At 35.1% G+C, this 17,704-nt stretch overlaps 5 protein-coding genes across 5 annotated transcripts; 3 read left to right on the top strand and 2 right to left on the bottom strand.

Annotated features, from left to right (window-relative positions):
- Window positions 1–28: 28 nt before the first annotated feature.
- Window positions 29–3,446, bottom strand: LOC105232419 (DNA mismatch repair protein spellchecker 1). The gene is made up of 8 exons (XM_011214082.4): window positions 3,292–3,446; window positions 3,191–3,240; window positions 2,578–3,117; window positions 2,236–2,510; window positions 1,093–2,177; window positions 785–1,017; window positions 629–720; window positions 29–567 (listed from the first exon to the last, which is right to left on the bottom strand). The coding sequence occupies exons 1-8, from the start codon at window positions 3,335–3,337 to the stop codon at window positions 111–113; spliced, it is 2,778 nt and encodes a 925-aa protein (XP_011212384.2). The 5' UTR covers window positions 3,338–3,446; the 3' UTR covers window positions 29–110.
- Window positions 3,447–3,659: 213 nt separating this feature from the next.
- On the top strand, window positions 3,660–6,345 carry LOC105232417 (polypeptide N-acetylgalactosaminyltransferase 35A). The gene has a single exon (XM_011214081.4). The coding sequence runs from the start codon at window positions 3,851–3,853 to the stop codon at window positions 5,672–5,674; it is 1,824 nt and encodes a 607-aa protein (XP_011212383.2). The 5' UTR covers window positions 3,660–3,850; the 3' UTR covers window positions 5,675–6,345.
- A 1,079-nt stretch (window positions 6,346–7,424) lies between these two features.
- On the bottom strand, window positions 7,425–10,945 carry LOC105232416 (ras-related protein Rab-14). Its single transcript, XM_011214080.4, has 5 exons — window positions 10,457–10,945; window positions 8,741–8,854; window positions 8,475–8,655; window positions 8,139–8,321; window positions 7,425–8,070 (listed from the first exon to the last, which is right to left on the bottom strand). Exons 2-5 carry the CDS (start codon window positions 8,844–8,846, stop codon window positions 7,893–7,895), a joined length of 648 nt encoding a protein of 215 aa, XP_011212382.1. The 5' UTR covers window positions 8,847–8,854; window positions 10,457–10,945; the 3' UTR covers window positions 7,425–7,892.
- Window positions 10,946–11,229: 284 nt separating this feature from the next.
- On the top strand, window positions 11,230–13,946 carry LOC105232415 (nucleolar protein 10). The gene is made up of 6 exons (XM_011214079.3): window positions 11,230–11,430; window positions 11,504–11,767; window positions 11,838–11,975; window positions 12,035–12,460; window positions 12,518–12,813; window positions 12,874–13,946. Exons 1-6 carry the CDS (start codon window positions 11,365–11,367, stop codon window positions 13,838–13,840), a joined length of 2,157 nt encoding a protein of 718 aa, XP_011212381.2. The 5' UTR covers window positions 11,230–11,364; the 3' UTR covers window positions 13,841–13,946.
- Window positions 13,947–14,403: 457 nt separating this feature from the next.
- Window positions 14,404–17,079, top strand: LOC105232414 (hypothetical protein). Its single transcript, XM_011214078.4, has 4 exons — window positions 14,404–14,588; window positions 14,969–15,096; window positions 15,193–16,516; window positions 16,588–17,079. The coding sequence occupies exons 1-4, from the start codon at window positions 14,541–14,543 to the stop codon at window positions 16,687–16,689; spliced, it is 1,602 nt and encodes a 533-aa protein (XP_011212380.2). The 5' UTR covers window positions 14,404–14,540; the 3' UTR covers window positions 16,690–17,079.
- Window positions 17,080–17,704: the final 625 nt, after the last annotated feature.

Below are 17,704 nucleotides of genomic sequence, written 5' to 3'. Positions count from 1 at the left end.
TATTAAGAAGAAACACAACATGTTAACAAAAAAATGAGCAACATTTTTATTACAACTTGATATAAAAAGGAAGAATACTGAAACAATGTTATTTAAAAAAAGTAAACGTTTTAGTTTCCTTCCACGGATAGTACGGCGCGGAAATATTCGCTATCTAGTTGTTTAATGTCCCTAGCGAAATTTTCCACCAATGCACTTAATTCCGTCTCATCGATGTCAACATCATTACCCGTTGTTGTTAACCGCTCTACAGCTGCATCAATTTTATCCAACAGTTCCTTATCACTTTGAACTTGCTTTTCGGTATATTCATCTTCGAACTCACTATAAATACGTTGAGCTGTATGTACAACAGCTTCGGGAAAATTGGCCAAACGTGCCACCTGTATGCCAAAACTTTTCTCCATAACACCAGGACGTACTTGATATAACAGCGTGAAATTTTCAGCGTCTGCAACTGCGGCCATATGACAATTTTTAACGGTCTTTACAGACTCAGCTAAGTGGGTAATCTCATGGAAATGTGTTGCGAAGAGGGTGAAGCATTTAGTCTGTTTCGCTAAATGTCTACAAATATAAAAAAAAAAGGTTGAATAAAATCTTTAAAATGTAATATTTGTGCACATACTCAGCTATGGACCAAGCTATACCGCAGCCCTCATATGTAGATGTGCCGCGGCCAAGTTCATCTATAATCACCAACGAATTCTCGGTGGCAGTCTGTAGAGTTAATACGTATTATCAATCCCACCCACACATATTTTAAAAATAAACTTTCACTTACCCGAACAATGCCCGAAGTCTCAATCATCTCAACCATGAATGTGCTCAAACCTTTGACTATATTGTCACTGGCACCCACACGCCCTAATATTGAGTCAACCATCGTTATTGTCGCCTCGCTACATGGCACAAAAGCACCAACATGTGCCATTAAGACAGCCGTGCCCACAGAACGTATATATGTACTTTTTCCGCCCATATTAGGACCCGTTATTATGAACATGTTGCATACATCTAAAAGTTTGCGTATATATGTATGTACAATAAAAATTAATAAAAATATACACACAATATATTCCCGGCGCTTACCTTTTTCGAATCTCACGTGATTAGCGATGAATGTTACGTGTTCCTGCAATTCCAAACAAGGATGTCGCAAGTCCTTCAAAGAGAGCACACCAGCTCCCTCCTTTAACATTTTCGGCCGCACATAGGGTGTTGGTGCTCTCATTGCAGCCAATGCAAAGCTGACAAGACAGTCCAGCTGTGCCAATTCGCCATTCAATGAGCTAAGTGGCGCCGCGTACCCAATAGCCACTTTTATAATCTCTTCCACAACCGACTTCTGTTGTTCTTCATACTTTTCACACAAGTTGCCATACTCTTCGCTATACTCAGACAGTTTTTCGTTGGTGAAACGCACACCACCCTTCACAACATCCAAAATTTTATAATTCTTATTTTTACGCAACTCGGAATCATCTTTCAAAGTGACACGAAAGTGGTAACCAATTTTTGCAACATTATCCAGACGCACTTGCGTTTTCTCCATATTCAAGTCTTCTGCAGCTTTTTGCTGTAAGCGTTCCATTTTAGCTAAAATACGTGACATATCATTTTTCATGTCCTGCAGCTGCTCATCAAAGGAAGCTTTCACGAGGTAATCTCCTGCTTCGATAGCTTCAAAATCCACCACTTGCTCAACTAATTGCTTCAAACCGGACAGATCTTCTAAGAGCGATTTCAGGGCAACACACAAAACATTTTTCACAGTGGCGTTTTCGAGACTTAGTAGCGTGTTTACTATGCGCGGTGTACGCAAAATAACTTGGTAAACTCGAAAGAGGTCCTGCATGGTAGCTTTTTGGCGGAGCAGACGTTTGGTTAGCATTAGCACATCAGGGATGCGTTTTAAGTAGTCATCATGAAGGGAAGTTAGTGTGCTAGGTGATTCGAGCAAGCACTGTACAATGTCATGGCGATCGTTTAGAATTTCAATACTACGGAGCGGTTGCTTTATCCACTGAGCCAGAAGGCGATGTCCTTGTGGGGTGCGACAATGATCGAGCACACCTAATATGCTCTGCCAGTGATAGCCGGGGGAGTTGGGATGCGTACCGGGTTTGGGTAAAATGTTGAGCGCTGCCACAGCTGCTGAATCCAAGTGTACAAAACTGTAATGTACAGGAACATAAACAATAAAAATTTAATTTGTTTAATTTATGAGCTTACCGTTTAAGGTTTAGCTGCATCATTTTGTAATGACCTAAATTGCTAGCGTCATTAACAAGATTTAAATATTTAATCGCCACACGCAACGCTTCCATGGCCATAGTAAGTTGCATTTCCGGCAAGGTTAATGCATCTTCCTGTTGTCCCTTCGCAAAACGTATCAACCGATTCAAGTCTTGCAGCAAGTCGTTTTTCTCAGCGGGTGTAGAAGCAGAACGCTTTGGCACAGTAACGCCGACATTGTTGCGCTCTAGCAATTGCTTGACGGCTACATACTACAATCCATAATTAAAACGAAATAAAGTATGTTGCTCATTGACGCAACGTATTATAAAAACATACCTCGCCGTCACCTGCAGGCAACAAACATTCTTTTGGTCCCAAAAGCACCACCATTGCTTCCAATTCGGTGAAGAAATCATTGTCAACGAATTCCAATACATGAAACTGACAATCGTTCTGTTCCACAAAAGCAACACCTAAGCGCCGTTGGTTACCCTCAACTAAGCGTACTTGCAATGACAACAAATTATTGCTTACAAGTATCTCCTTATTGCCGAACAAAATTTCCTCGAATTGTAGCAAATTGCCAGGTGAACCACGGTATTCAAGGGTCCAATTGTTGCTGACAGCTGCAGCTCCAGGCGGCCGTATATAAACTTCTACGCGGAAATTACGTACTAACAATAACTCTCGCACAGCCATATTAAAGTTGGCCTTTGAAAGCGTAACATAACTGAGTTTTTCAGGTTCATCTGGTAAAAGGTGATGCACAAAAGCGGTCGATTTGTAGACAAGCTTTGCAATGAGTTCGCAGTCGTCAGTGCCATGGACAGTATAAAAATCAATGCGATCGAAGAAGCGTACAGTGGTTGCAGGTTTCTATGAAAGTTAATTTTTAATTAATTTATTTAAAAAAATATATTCATATATATATATCTTTTTAAAATCTTACTTCCTCCAATTTTGCATAGTACTTGATGAAGTTACGTTGCCCATTAATATCTAAAAAATTACTATTAATTCAAAACGTAATTGTTTTCTTAATTTACATACCAAGATTTAACTGTGGCTCCTGTCTGTTAGCATTTATAACTTCCATTTTTACAATATTTTTGTGATGTTTAAAAATAATTTATTTTGCAATATTCGCGCGCCTTGAGCAAATTCTTCTTTTTTTCTGAAGGCAAACTGACAATCACAATGACGCAGCCTTTCATATTTTCAGAAAAATTTACTAATTTTAATTTAAAGATTATATCATCTTTATCATGCAGAAAGGAAATAAAATATACTGTTGACGTAAATATTTATATTTACATTTTTTTTCATATAACATACATATACTAAAAAATGTTCAAAAGTTTTATTTAATTTGACTAAACATCACCCATCCACAATAGACACATTTTGTGTTATTGAGAATTGTTTGACTTGCATTTAATTAATAAACAAAAAAGAGTGGTCTATGAACAAGAAAATGTTGAAGGTTCTCATTTTTGCATAAATTAACAACTTCTTCTATTACTCATATTGAGTAAACAGTGACCTCGAAACAACTCAAGTTTTAACAAAAAATATTCCACGTTTGCCATCGTATCAAAACGGGTTCAAAATGATGTTAAGAAGATGTCACCTCCGGCGATTTACATCGAGCACAATATTCTTCACATTGCTTGCATCTTTAGCGTTTACATACTACATGTACTACCAACACAATTCAATTATTGAAGGTGGATGGAAGATGCCCAGTTCAAATGAGACACATACGCCAAACCCTCAATTTTTGTTTAAAAATCGCGTAGAAGATTGTTGTAAGGAAGAATTGAAGGAAGGCGTAACCCAAGAAGACACAGATCCTTTGAAAATGCTTGGAGTTCTACGAGATAAAAAGGATAAATACATACGTGACATTGGCTTTAAAAATCATGCCTTCAATGCACTTATTTCAAACAATATTGGTCCTTATCGTGAGGTACCTGACACACGGCATAAAGTTTGCTCTCGTGAACCCACCGATCCGAAAGAAGTTTTACCAACAATTTCAGTTATTATGTGCTTTTATAATGAACACAAAATGACTCTAATACGTTCTATAAATTCCGTAATTAAACGCACGCCTAAACATGTCCTAAAAGAAATTATTCTTGTGGACGATTTTAGCGATCTGCCCGAATTGGAATTTCATTTGTTAAGTGATTTGCACGCGCAACTCCATTATGACCGACTGCATTATATACGTAATGAGAAACGAGAGGGACTTATAAGATCTCGCGTGGCAGGCGCTCATGCTGCAGAAGGTGATGTACTCGTCTTCCTAGACTCACACATTGAAGTTAATCAACAGTGGGCAGAACCACTTGTGCGTGCTGTGAAACAAGAAAATTCAACTATTGCTGTGCCAGTTATGGATCTTATCAGTCCTGATACTTTTGAATATACTTCCAGTCCATTAGTGCGTGGAGGTTTCAATTGGGGATTACATTATAAATGGATAACTTTGCCGAAAGGTACTTTAAAGAAAGATGAAGATTTTAAAGGTCCATTCAAAACACCCACAATGGCCGGCGGTTTATTTGCAATTAATCGGCAATATTTCAAACACGTCGGCGAGTATGATGAGGGAATGGATATCTGGGGTGGTGAGAATATCGAAATTTCCTTCCGTGTCTGGCAATGCCATGGTGCCATTAAGATATATCCATGCTCACGCATAGGACATATCTTTCGCAAACGACGTCCTTATTCGGCGCCTGATGGTAAGGACACAATGAAACGGAATTCACTGCGTGCAGCTCACGTATGGATGGATGAATTTAAAGAGTACTTCCTGAAAGAAACAAATTCTGCGCGCGATATGGATTATGGTGACATATCAGCACGTGTGGAGTTGCGGAATCGTTTGAAATGCCACGACTTCTCCTGGTACATGAAAAATGTGTACCCTGAATTGCTGCTACCAGGACAGGAAACTAAAAAATCAGCATCTGCAAGTGTTTACCAGCCATGGCACTCTAGAAAACGTAATTATATCGCTACTTACATGATACGTTTAAGCGGCACTAACTTATGTGCCTCGGTGGTGGCACCCAAAGTAAAAGGTTTCCTCAAGAAAGGCAGTCCTCTAATCTTACAAGCATGCATGCGTACACGCAATCAAATTTGGTTCGAAACAGATAAAGCTGAAATTGTTTTGGATAAATTGTTGTGTCTCGAATCGTATGGCGATGCTCAAGTGCATATTAATAAATGCCATGAAATGCTAGGAGATCAGCAGTGGCGTCATACGCGCACCGAACACAGTCCCATTTACAATATGGCCGCGGGCACCTGCATGCGCGCCAAAAGTGCAAGCATCGGTGCACGTATTGGATTAGATCTATGCTCTAAAGATGACGCCAGTTCATGGGATATTGTTAAAGTGGAAGAGGCGTCGTGAGATATGCATAAACGATGAATTGCGACACTGAGAAAGATGTGCGAAAACACGAACAACAACATGTCAGGCGCCATAAGTTGTGCAAACCGTAATTATAGACTGATATTACTGCAGCAATATAGTTATTATACAACCATATTTATAGGATAAAATCTATGTAAACAAAACATAAAGTCATTACATGAGAACAAATTTTTGGCAGCTGTAGCAGGCTTGTAAAAAATATGTTTGCCAGTTAAGAGTTAAATTAAATTTGACAAATTCAAAGCACACAAAACATAAATTAATGTTTAATGAAGGCTACAAGTGCTCTCTAAAATCTTTATTTATATGTATTAACAGGAGTTTGCTAACTTTTCTTAATTTTTAAATGAGTGAAAAGACATATTATTTCATATACTCACTTGTAATCGTTTAAGCCCAGTTAATTAAGCTTATGCTGTTATGTACACCATAATAAGTCGTTTGGAGTAACGAATGTAATTCGCTTCATTATACGAACGCTACATATTTTTAATAATTCTTATTTTTATACGTTCATAAGTGTAAAGTGAAAATTTAAAAAGACAAACATAGATTGTATTGCATAAAGTATGTAAACAGATTATGTAAATTTCAATACATATAAAACGAGTAATAATTAAAGAAGTTATTTTTATGTGATTTAAGAATACCATTTTATTGCGTGTCTTTTTTACGTTTGGTTTGTATGTACTAAAAATGTATTTTCTTCATAAAACCTCTATATATGTATGTATGTATATACTATATATAGTATTTCCTTTAAATCCGGTTGGGCTTAGCGCCTACACGTTTGTTTTTATTATTAAATTTTTCTATTTTTTTATACATGCAAGCAATGGAAAACATGAAAACGACAAATCTGAAGAGGAAAGGAATTTATTTAGAAGATCGAAAAAACGAACTAATGAAGGTTAGATTTGTAAAAAATATTTTCCAACAAAAAACACCTGATATAATTATGGAATTTTAAACATCTTATAAATAAAAACGACGGAAATGGATGAAAATTGAAAAATATAAACAGGAATATTTTCCAAAAATCTTAACAGCAGCAATCAATATATCAAAAAAAAAATTAAAATATGTTTGATCCATATGTGGGTGTGAGGTCTTAAAAAAAATTTTCACCACTCTGTAAGTGTCTAGTGAAACATAAAAAATCACACTGATTATGTAACGCTTTAAAAATTAACACGGAGAGGTAGACAACTCTCTGGGCGGAACTTTGTTTGCTTTAAGGTGGGGTGAAATTTTGGAAAAATTCAGTTTCATAAATTTTTAGTGGTAGTGATGGGTGTGGTGAATTATACTGAAATATATATTCTTATTCTATATTTAAAAATGTTTTACGTGTGAAATTTCGAGAAAAACTTGCTGCATGTCTTTTCTGCATGTTTAATTTTAACTAACATATTTAACAAATTTGAATTGTGGCAAAAGTTTAAAATTTACGTTTTTTTTATCTTCAAATTTTCAAAATGTCTTTGAATTTTATACTCAACTCAATATTTTAAAATGTGAATATGTATATATCAATGATATTATCTAATTATGCTTAATTGCAAATTTAATTACTTTATTTAACTCACACACTAATATATCTAGATCGATCGTTTTGTTTGCACTAACTTACGCATATTGCGATAATGTTTCTTTTGCATGTACATACACACTATTCTAATGATTTTAAAATATAGAAAAACTTCTGTTCCAAAAGTTCCTACACAAAAAAAAAATATAGAAATCAATTAAATTGCATATTGGCTAAAAGTGAGTTTGGGAATTTCTTAATTAGATTTCTATACACGCACACAGTTGTATGTTTGTAGATATATTGAAATACACAGTTTTCTATAATGCGCATACACGCTTTAATATTTGTTTTTGTTTTAAACAATACTAATTTTCATATTACATACTCAGCATTGCCAACTGTTTATAATTCGCTACAAATTGTTCGATATTACGTTTACTAATTTATAAACCTCTGTATATTTATATATATATGTATGTATATATATTTTTGTAATAATTATCATTTATGTATATATATAATTTTTTACTTAGATAATAGCAATTGTTTTGTTTTTACACATCATTTTGCCTCGTTATAATTAAACTTAATATTAGAAAGGGGGGAAATATCATAATACACAAAAAAGAGGAAAGTAACGTGAATGAAAAAAATGCGAATTTAACATGAACATTGATCTTTCGTATTAGGTGCTTCGTTTGTTAGCGAAGTTCGTCCCGGTTGTGAAGGTCGATGTTGTACGCCCGATTCGGAAGCATTCAAATCGAGACGGCCCTCTTGTATGTTTTGATATATTTTACGTGCTGTTTCGAGAAATGCTTCTTCCACATTTTGACCACTGTAAAAAATAACAAGTAAAAGCAATTAGATTTCTGCTGGAACATTTAAAATAAAGCATAACCTTACCTCATGGCGCTGGCTTCCAAAAACATCAGACCATTTTCGTCAGCAAACTCTTTGGCCTCTTCATAGGTTACTTCGCGTGTGCTCTCCAGGTCTGATTTGTTGCCAATTAAAAAGATCACAGTATTCGGATTTGTGAGATTGCGTGTGTCTGTTAGCCAACTGCTGAGATGATTGTAAGTGGATCTATGGGGAGTATGAATTATAAAATATTAATACACCATTTTCACTTAAGACGTTGTTATTTCTTGTTTTTCGCAATATTTATAAAAACAATTTAATTTTTTTCGTTCAAAATTCAAGCAAAATCAAATATTTTGCTGAATAGCAAAATAGTACCTTCTTGTTATATCATAAACCATAAGCGCACCAGCAGCACCACGATAGTACGAACGTGTTACTGCGCGAAAACGCTCCTGTCCCGCAGTGTCCCAAATTTGCAATTTGATTTTCTTATCATCTACCTCAATGATACGTGTGCCGAACTCCACGCCAATTGTGTGAGGACAATTCGCCATGACTGTAAGTTAATAAATGTATGAATATTATCACTTTTATATATGCGATAGGTTTTAATATACATAAGTACATCTACGGTTACTTACATTTCTTTTCTGTGAACTGATGCAGCAGGCATGATTTGCCTACTCCCATATCACCGATGATTATGTACTTAAAGATATAGTTGTAGTTGTAAGGTGCCGAAGACATCTTTGGGTCTGCGAAAAAAATACAAATTTTTTGGAGTTTAAATAAAAAAAATCTTTGCAACATACAAGTTTCTAGAAAATAATCAATATCATTTGATAGTTTCTGCAACAACGACCACATAATTCTTGATATTTGGAATAACTATTTAGTTCTATAATTTTTAAAGCAAATTTTTGTTATCGTCAGCGTTTGGTGTGTTATACTTCAAAAGTGAACTTCCGCTCAAGTTAAACTTAAAGTTTAAACTTCTATGACACCATTTACTACGGGTTGAGTTTGTTTGATTACCAAACAAATAAGTTGTAGGTAACAACAACAATGGCACTCACTCAAGTCATACATATAAAGAAGTTTTGGCTGGTTTGTGTATTTATTAGCGGCGTTAAAGTAATGCCGGTAACTAAGCCACTGGCAGTTTGTTATCGCTATTTTTGGGGAGTGCGAAGAAAATGTAGAATTTAATTAAGTTACATACATATGTATAATAGCATAAATTACACATGAGTGAAGCACATACTTATTAAGTAGGTACATATATACATACAAAATTGCTTCATTTAGTCATACTGGAAAAAATATATGAATAATTGTAGGCGTAAAAAAGACAACGAAGAGGGAAATATTAGAAAACCTAAACTAATGCTAGCAAACATCAATATTGTAAAAAGTTGTCATGTGGCAGTATGTACGTACAAATGTTTTCACGAACACATTCCCATACAGCTATCTGGCTTAGATATGCAGCAGACATTTGTTATGTATTGCAATAATGATAAACCAGAGTTTTTATAAATTATAATAACAATTACGAAGTGAAGAAACATTAAATTAGATTAAATATAAATAATATTTAATTTTTTACGCTAACAACTCAAAAAAGTGTGCTAGAAGTAAAGGTTCAGCATACAAAATTTACCTACAATTTATTTAACAAAATAAGCGCAGCTTAACAATGTACTTAAATAAGTACAAAAACGTTAACACGTACAGGCACACCTACATATATAAATAACCGCCAGGTATGCGTTTTTAACTATGACGGAGCTGATTTATTCCTATGTACATAAAAATATATGTCGGTGAGGGTTTTGCACGATAAATACTTTTATTTTACCTTCCAACTAATTTTACACGACGTTCAAAAAGTTGACATATCTACTTACATATGTTAATTACTTGTATTGCAATAGCTTTTACTATGTCACACAGCATCGGTAAAATCAATATGCAAAAAAATATCTACAAAGCACTCAAGGGATGGGTGAACATGTAAAATGTTCAAATACATATGTATATATAGAACCTTACATAGGCACTTTGATTGCCATAAAGATTAAAAGTAGCACCAAAATTTTAACATATGAGGTTTTAATCCGCAAAATAACATACCAACATGCGAAGTCTTTGTTTAAATCCAAGAAATAATATGACTTGCTTTGTTTACAATATATACGCCATATAAGATAACAGAAGTCAAACCTCAAGGTAGCAATTTCGCTCTAACCTTACTGGAAGTTAAACTTTCGACATCTAGAGCTTACTAGAGTTTGTATTAAATTTCGTAATTTTTCCTGGAATATCAATAATTAAGCATATATCATTGCTCTTACCTTTTTTACGCTGTAACACCGACTCCGATTAAAAGATTGCCTCCGCGTTAGCGTTGCTGTGGTCTCCTTATAGATAATCACCACCTGCCTGTGTTGTTGTTTTAAAGATTTTTCTTTTTTTGGCGATGCCTTGGCCTTTTTGATTATAAGTTTGATAATATTTAATGTAGTTTAAATCACAAATGCGTAAATTTTTCCTTTTAAACGCGAATTATGATGACGAATAACTCAATTTGTACTTTTGTATTTGTAAATTTTTGCTAATTGCGTATCCCTTTCGTAAAATTTTCTTTGGTTTTGAGATTAACTTTTACCACTCTTGACGTATTAACTTCTTATTCGATTAAGACTGTAAATGTATAAACGTTTTCAATTTCGAGTGAGATTATTGTACATTTTTCGCAAATTTTTACATTGATAAAGTCGGACCAGCAGACACAAATTATTTGTTCAATTTTCTATAATCACTTGTCTCCTACGTTTTCTCTCATTATTTTGTATTTTGTGCAATATGTCATTATTAGGGCTGCCAAGTCTTAAATAAAAGAGTAATCGGTTTTAATTGGAGAATGTAATAATTTTGGTTTTTTTGGTAACTACTTTTTTATTATTCTTATTTTATATACTTATTATTGCATATTTATTAGCTAAAGCTATTTTTTTATATTAGCAAATTTAGTACAACAATTATTATTATACTGTAATAAAAAACTCAAAATTATTGTGAATGTTTGAGATTTTTGACAGCTACTCAACCGCACGTGTATTGCTCAAATTGTTTTTCTCTCTCTGTGTTTACATTTTTGCAAAGCGCACCGCAGCTCGTGCTTATAAAATAAATTGTTTTAATTATTTCATATTTTTATTGATAAATAGTTAAAATTCGCGCACTAACATAATATGAGAAGATGTTTGTCAACGAAGTGAACGATGTGAAAATATACAACCTAAGCGCTGGCAAATCTGTGCCAGAAGTAAGTGCCAATATTTTGAACTGCTTGGCCCCTACACAATTTCTTTAAAATAACTATATTTTATAACTTTCAGTGGCTCACAGATCGCCGCAAGCGTTCCCAGTTAATGAAGAAGGTCGATTCACGTCGACAAATTGAGCTTATACAGGATTTTGATATGCCAGGTGTTTGTACATCGATACGCATGAGCCCCGATCAACAGTATATATTAGCTACTGGCACCTATAAGCCACGAGTTAAATGCTTTGAAGTCAGTAACTTATCTATTAAGTTTGAGCGTTGTTTTGATTCGGAGGTGACAACATTTGAGCCCATCAGTGACGATTACAGTAAATTAGTGAGTAAACATAATGAAGACAAAGTAATAAGGAGTAAACAAAGTAACATTTGTGTTCTACACCTCGTAGGTTTTTTTACAATGTGATCGCTTTGTTGAAGTTCATTCTGCCTCCGGCCGACACTACCGTTTGCGTATACCACGCTTTGGACGTGATATGAAGTACCACAAACCATCTTGTGACCTCTTTGTTGTGGGAACAACGCGTGTAAGGAATTCGAAAATTTTTGTATATGTGTATATATTATTTTTTAAATGTACTTTTAGGACATTTATCGTTTGAACTTAGAGCGTGGGCAATTTTTGCAACCATTTGAAACGGATGCAAGTTGTAACAATGCTTGCGATATTAATCCCGAACATCAATTACTTATTGTTGGTAGTAAAGAGGGCACGGTAGAGGCATGGGATCCACGTAGCAAAACACGTGTGGGCACTCTGGACGTAGCGATAAAATTGCCAGGCCCGAAAACGTTTCCGTCCGTATCCGCTTTGAAATTTAAGAATGGCTTGCAAATGGGCGTAGGCACAGCTTCGGGGCATGTGTTACTCTATGATATACGTGCACAAGCACCATTGCTGGTTAAAGATCATTTAAATAAAGTGCCGGTAAAACGTATAGCTTTCAATCCGAATCATCAAACAGTATATTCGCTGGATGATGCCATGCTAAAGTTATGGGATGAAAATACGGTAAGAATACTTTAAATGTATTTGTAATTTTTGTGCTATAATTTTACGGCTTTTAAGGGCAAACAAGTGGCATACATTGAATCCGCTACCACTTTTAATGATTTCTGTACCATACCCGAGACAGGAATGGTCTTTCTTGCTCAAGAAGATGTCAAAATGTCAACCTATTATGTGCCATCGATGGGTCCAGCGCCGCGTTGGTGTTCATTCTTAGATAACCTCACCGAGGAAATAGAATCTGAAGTGGTGGAGAATATGTATGACGACTACCAGTTTATAACACAAAAGGAATTGGAAGAACTAGGCTTGGAACACTTAATTGGAAGCAATCTACTAAAGGGCTACATGCATGGGTAAATTTAGATTTTTTTCAAAAGCTGTGTAGTTTTAAACTTATGCTTAACGCTTTTCAGTTACTTTATCGATGCTCGTTTGTACAATAAGGCAAAAGCGGTGGCTGATCCATTTGCTTTCGAACGCTTCCGTAAAGAGAAGATACGCAAAGAAATCGAAAGTGAACGTAAGTCACGTTTACAGATCAAAACGAATCTACCAAAAGTCAATCAAGAACTGGCACTCAAGATTATGGACGAACAAACAAATAATGCAAAGGCAGCCAAAACTACAAATCTACTTGAGGATACACGTTTCAAGGCAATGTTCGAAAATCCTGAATTTGCTATTAACAAAGGTGCCGAAGAATACAAATTACTGGCACCTGTTTTGAATCGCTTGGAAAAATCCAAAATCAAGGATATTAAAAAACGCATTGAAGTGGCGCGTGTTGCGGAGTTGCATGCTGAAGAGGCGAAACCACACGAGGAAAGTGATAACGATGAAGATCTGTTCGGCTTCGAGAAAAGCGATGACGATAACGAAAAATCGCCTGACGAAGAATCTTCAGATGAAGAAGGTATGCGCGATTTTGCGAAGGAAATGAAGAGAGCCTACAAAGACGTTAGAAAGCAACGTGAGGAAGAGATCGAAGCAATGGAAAATGAAGAAGAAGGCGAAGAACATATTGAAGATGAGCAGACAATTAAATCAGCTAACGCAAATAATTTGGATAAGACTAAACAGCGCGGAGGTCAGGTCAAAATGACCTCTTTAGAGGACAACAACCTGAAGCTGAGCGAAATGCGCTCTAAAATAATGAAAATAAGTCTAAAAGATCGTGTGAGATTCAATGAAGCCAACAGTGCGAACGTGACCACGATCGGGCGTAATTTGGGCAACCGCCAGATGACGTTCGACTTAAAAAAGAAACCCACGAAAGATGAAAAGAAACGCGAATTCTTAATGAAAAAACATCGGGAAGAAAGAAAAAAGGTTATACGACCTATAAATGCGCTAAAACTTAAAAAAGTAAATTTTAAGTAATAACTACGATGAATGTACATACATATATTAAATGTTTACATTTTGATAATGTAAATTAAACTGTTTTTGTAAATAAAACTTTAATATTTTTGCTTATATAGTGAAACCAGTAACTTTTTCTTCTTTATTCATTAGAGCAAGTTAACACTGACGTAAAACAGGAAAAAACGTTAACATTGGCTGGACCGAAGCAATAATACTGGTCACATATAGAAGTTTTCACACAAGAACTTGATTTTGATCTGTCAGTTTGTATAATGGCTATAAGCTATATTTGTTCGATATCGTTTGTTCTGACAAATAAGTAGCTTTGCGTTTATACAGACAGACGAACATACCAAAATCGACTCAGCTTCTTATGCTGATAATTTGAATACATTTATATTAAAAAAAAGATCCAGCGTTTCCAAACTTCCAGCAAACTTAATACACTTGTTCAAGGCAAAAAAAATTAGTGCTTAAGCAATATCAAAAACGACTACTTTACTGCGAGTGTTTTAAAGTTCTTAATTGGTAGCTTTAAGGTTAATAAATTGATCTGATTTTCGATCAGCTGTTTCGTTCAATAATTTAAACGGATAAAAGGACTCAACATCGAAATTTTTATATACTACCGACTTTTAAAATACCACTAGTTTCTTAATTTTCATATTGATTCAATTTCTAGTCTTATAGTTTAATTTTAATTAAAAATTGTAATATGATTGAAAATGAGCTACAAGTTACGATTGGTGGATTACCAAAAATGGTAAAGTTCTTTAAAGCATTTACATACATTCATATGTATTTCTAAGTCCTTGTTAGATGGAAATCAGTTATATTATACTTTTATACCCTGAACAGGGTATATTAAGTAGACGATGGGGTTTGTAACATCCTCTAGGAAACGTCTGTCCGTCTGTATATTCATATGTACTAGTCTCTCCCAACTTTGAGAGATCGATCTAAAATTTTTTCCACTAAAAACTACTCGTTTATCAGAACCACCGATATCGAACTATTATAGCATAAAGTTGTCATACAAACTGAAATACCAAATTAAGGTCCTTGTATGGATACTTTTTTTGTGAAAGGTGTTATAGCTTGGGTGCAGCCAAATTTAACGTTTTTTCTTGTTCTAATTTGCAGTTTTCTATTTACAAGCTTACAAGCCTATTGAATCGACATACCAGCTCGTGGGAGTTAGAAAATCTAATACCATTGGAAGACCACATAATAGCAAATATTCGTTGTGAAACCAACGAGTCATATGAATGGTAAGATGTAAATGTAAATATATTATACATACACATGTACATGTCGAAAACTACTATGCTTTGTTTAATCGGGAAAACCCATTTTTATTCGTACAGTTTACTTCAGCTACCTGAGAATGTAAACACTTCACTTTCTACTATACGTGTCTATAATGCATCGCTAACTAGCGATTACGTCGAACAAAATAATCCATACACTGCACCCAGTGATAGCATTTTAAAATTGAATTCGGATTGCTTGCGCCTCATCTTTGTAAAATGCAGTCTGAAGGAACAAATCACGTTGGCCAAGGTGTGTCGTAATTTTCACAAGATCATAATGGACATTTTTAGTATGCGATTTCATGAATTAATTTTTTCCGACACCTTCTTTACGAAAGGTTTGGGACTAAGCGATGAAGAAATTTGGGACCTTTGTGTACTAAGCGGTCCATATGTACGTACATTAGAATTTAGCAGCGCATTTTCGTTGCAACTCATAACGGTATGCACCGAAAATCGAAAAAATAATATGAGGCCAAATGCCAAACAGGAAATTAATATCTGGATGTGTAAACATTTAGTACATTTTCCGCAAATGCGGACATTTAAAGTACTAGGAGGCCTGCTGGTTGATTTTACGGTAGCCCAATTGGCACGCTATTGTCCCGAGGTGCGCGAGTTTCTAGTACTAGATCCAAATAATATATATGTACTTGGTAGAAACTTTCATTTATTACGTAAATTGGAAGTACTCGATTTACCACTTTGTGTAAATATGTGTCGAGTGTATATACTAAAGGCGTGTAAAAAATTGCAGTTGAAGTCATTGAATATTGTCGAAGTTCGACGTCTGATGTATCTACCGTTTTTGAAACAGATATTCTCTCTGCAATTCAAAACATTGCGGCAACTTTGGTTAACGGCCTACCCAAGTCAATTATTAATATGGAAAATTTTGGCACTGCCACATTTGGAAAATTTGAAATTTTATTGGCCAAATGAGCATGTTAGATTCGAAAAAATTTTATTTAAAGAACTTTTTCGTCAACGACGAGATTCATTGTACTCACTGTGTTGGGAGACTGAACCACCGTTTATGGTTAACGCATCGTTCGTTGAATGGCAACCGTACGAAAAAGAGACAAGGTATGAGGTATATGCTATAAAGGGAGCGCCTTGGAACTGTTTTGAACGTTATGCAGAGTGGATAGATCTCATACACGGTTGCACCGGAATAGAAACAATGACCTTCCGCTATAGTCGTATTTTGTCGAATGGACATATTTTAGCACTACCAAATATTTGTAGAACATTGAAAACTATTCACATGGTTGGCTGTTGCCAAGAGTCCGATCAACTTCTCTTGAATTCTTGGTATGCGCGAACGAATCCCACCTGTGAGTTACGCATTGAAGGTTTAAACTGGATTGAGGTGCAGGTAAAACTAAACTTTACATACATACATATATCTATTATACATAATTACCCCTATGTTTTTATACATTTCAGGAATTGAAAAGAAAAGAACTTAGTTCTTCAAAACAAAGCAAAACGGTTTATCGCAGTATCTTATGTAAATTCAAAAATTCAATCAACCAAAGGCTCAGCTGAAAATACTTGAAAATGCGTCGCTTCTCTGCAGTTCACAAGTGTTTTTCAGCTTCATCAATTTTACTTAGTTGCAATGCGAACAGGCTTGAGCAGCAGATGAAGTACCTTTAGCTATAGTTGGTGTATTTTAGAATGTGAAACATTGTTATTGTAATTATCAGGCATGTTCTGGAAAAAAAATTGTTTATTTTTATTGTTGCTAAAGTTAAAAACATATTTATTTATTATATTATATTACATTAAAGGGGAAATAAAATTATTGAAAATGTTTTTTTTTATGTTACAGTTTTCTAAACATAGTTACTAAAAATTGACTAAACTAAGGGGTTAGCAAGTAAAACAAAAAAAAAACATTTTTTTGAAAATGCATTTAATTTAGTAAATAAATAAAATATAGTAAAATTTAATGTTTCAATTTAATGATAATGTTCCAGCGTCTCATCATCTCCCGCGCATGTTCAACATTCCGCCGACTCCACTTTTTCCCATTTTCTGAAAGTGTGATCTTTAGGATAGGTGCCCTGTCATAACCACTATTATATTACTTAACTCCCTTAGGAAGTCGGAGTAAGGGCCTTTTGGTCTGTCCATCATCAACAGTACTCCAAAGTAGCTTTATCGTATGCCCTGTGTTACGTGTGTCCTAAGACCTGAGGTGTTCCTCGGGCGGCTTAGGAGTATTGTGCCTCCAGCTGCCTCCGAGCGGACCAGCTTGTCTGTGTTTTCATTTAATGTTAACCGAGTATTGGCACTACAGATAGCCTTAATTGTCGTTTGGTTATCCACTAGAAGATATATGGACTTGCTGCTTAAAGCAGAAGCCCACTTAGTGCTTTCTGTTATGCCTACAATTTGGTCTGAAAAAATGAAATGTAATTATTTAGTTTGAAACTACTTTCTATGTATGGATGGCTACAGAAGAAATACCGCTCCTGTTCCTATTTTACCCTTTGATCCGTTGGAGAAAATGTAGATTGCGCCGTTGATGACGAGAAGTCTGTCTGCAATTCCCTAA

The sequence above is a fragment of the Bactrocera dorsalis genome, chromosome 1, assembly GCF_023373825.1.
Source record: "Bactrocera dorsalis isolate Fly_Bdor chromosome 1, ASM2337382v1, whole genome shotgun sequence".
Taxonomy (NCBI): domain Eukaryota; kingdom Metazoa; phylum Arthropoda; class Insecta; order Diptera; family Tephritidae; genus Bactrocera; species Bactrocera dorsalis.
This window is presented reverse-complemented; position numbering and strand designations above follow the sequence as displayed.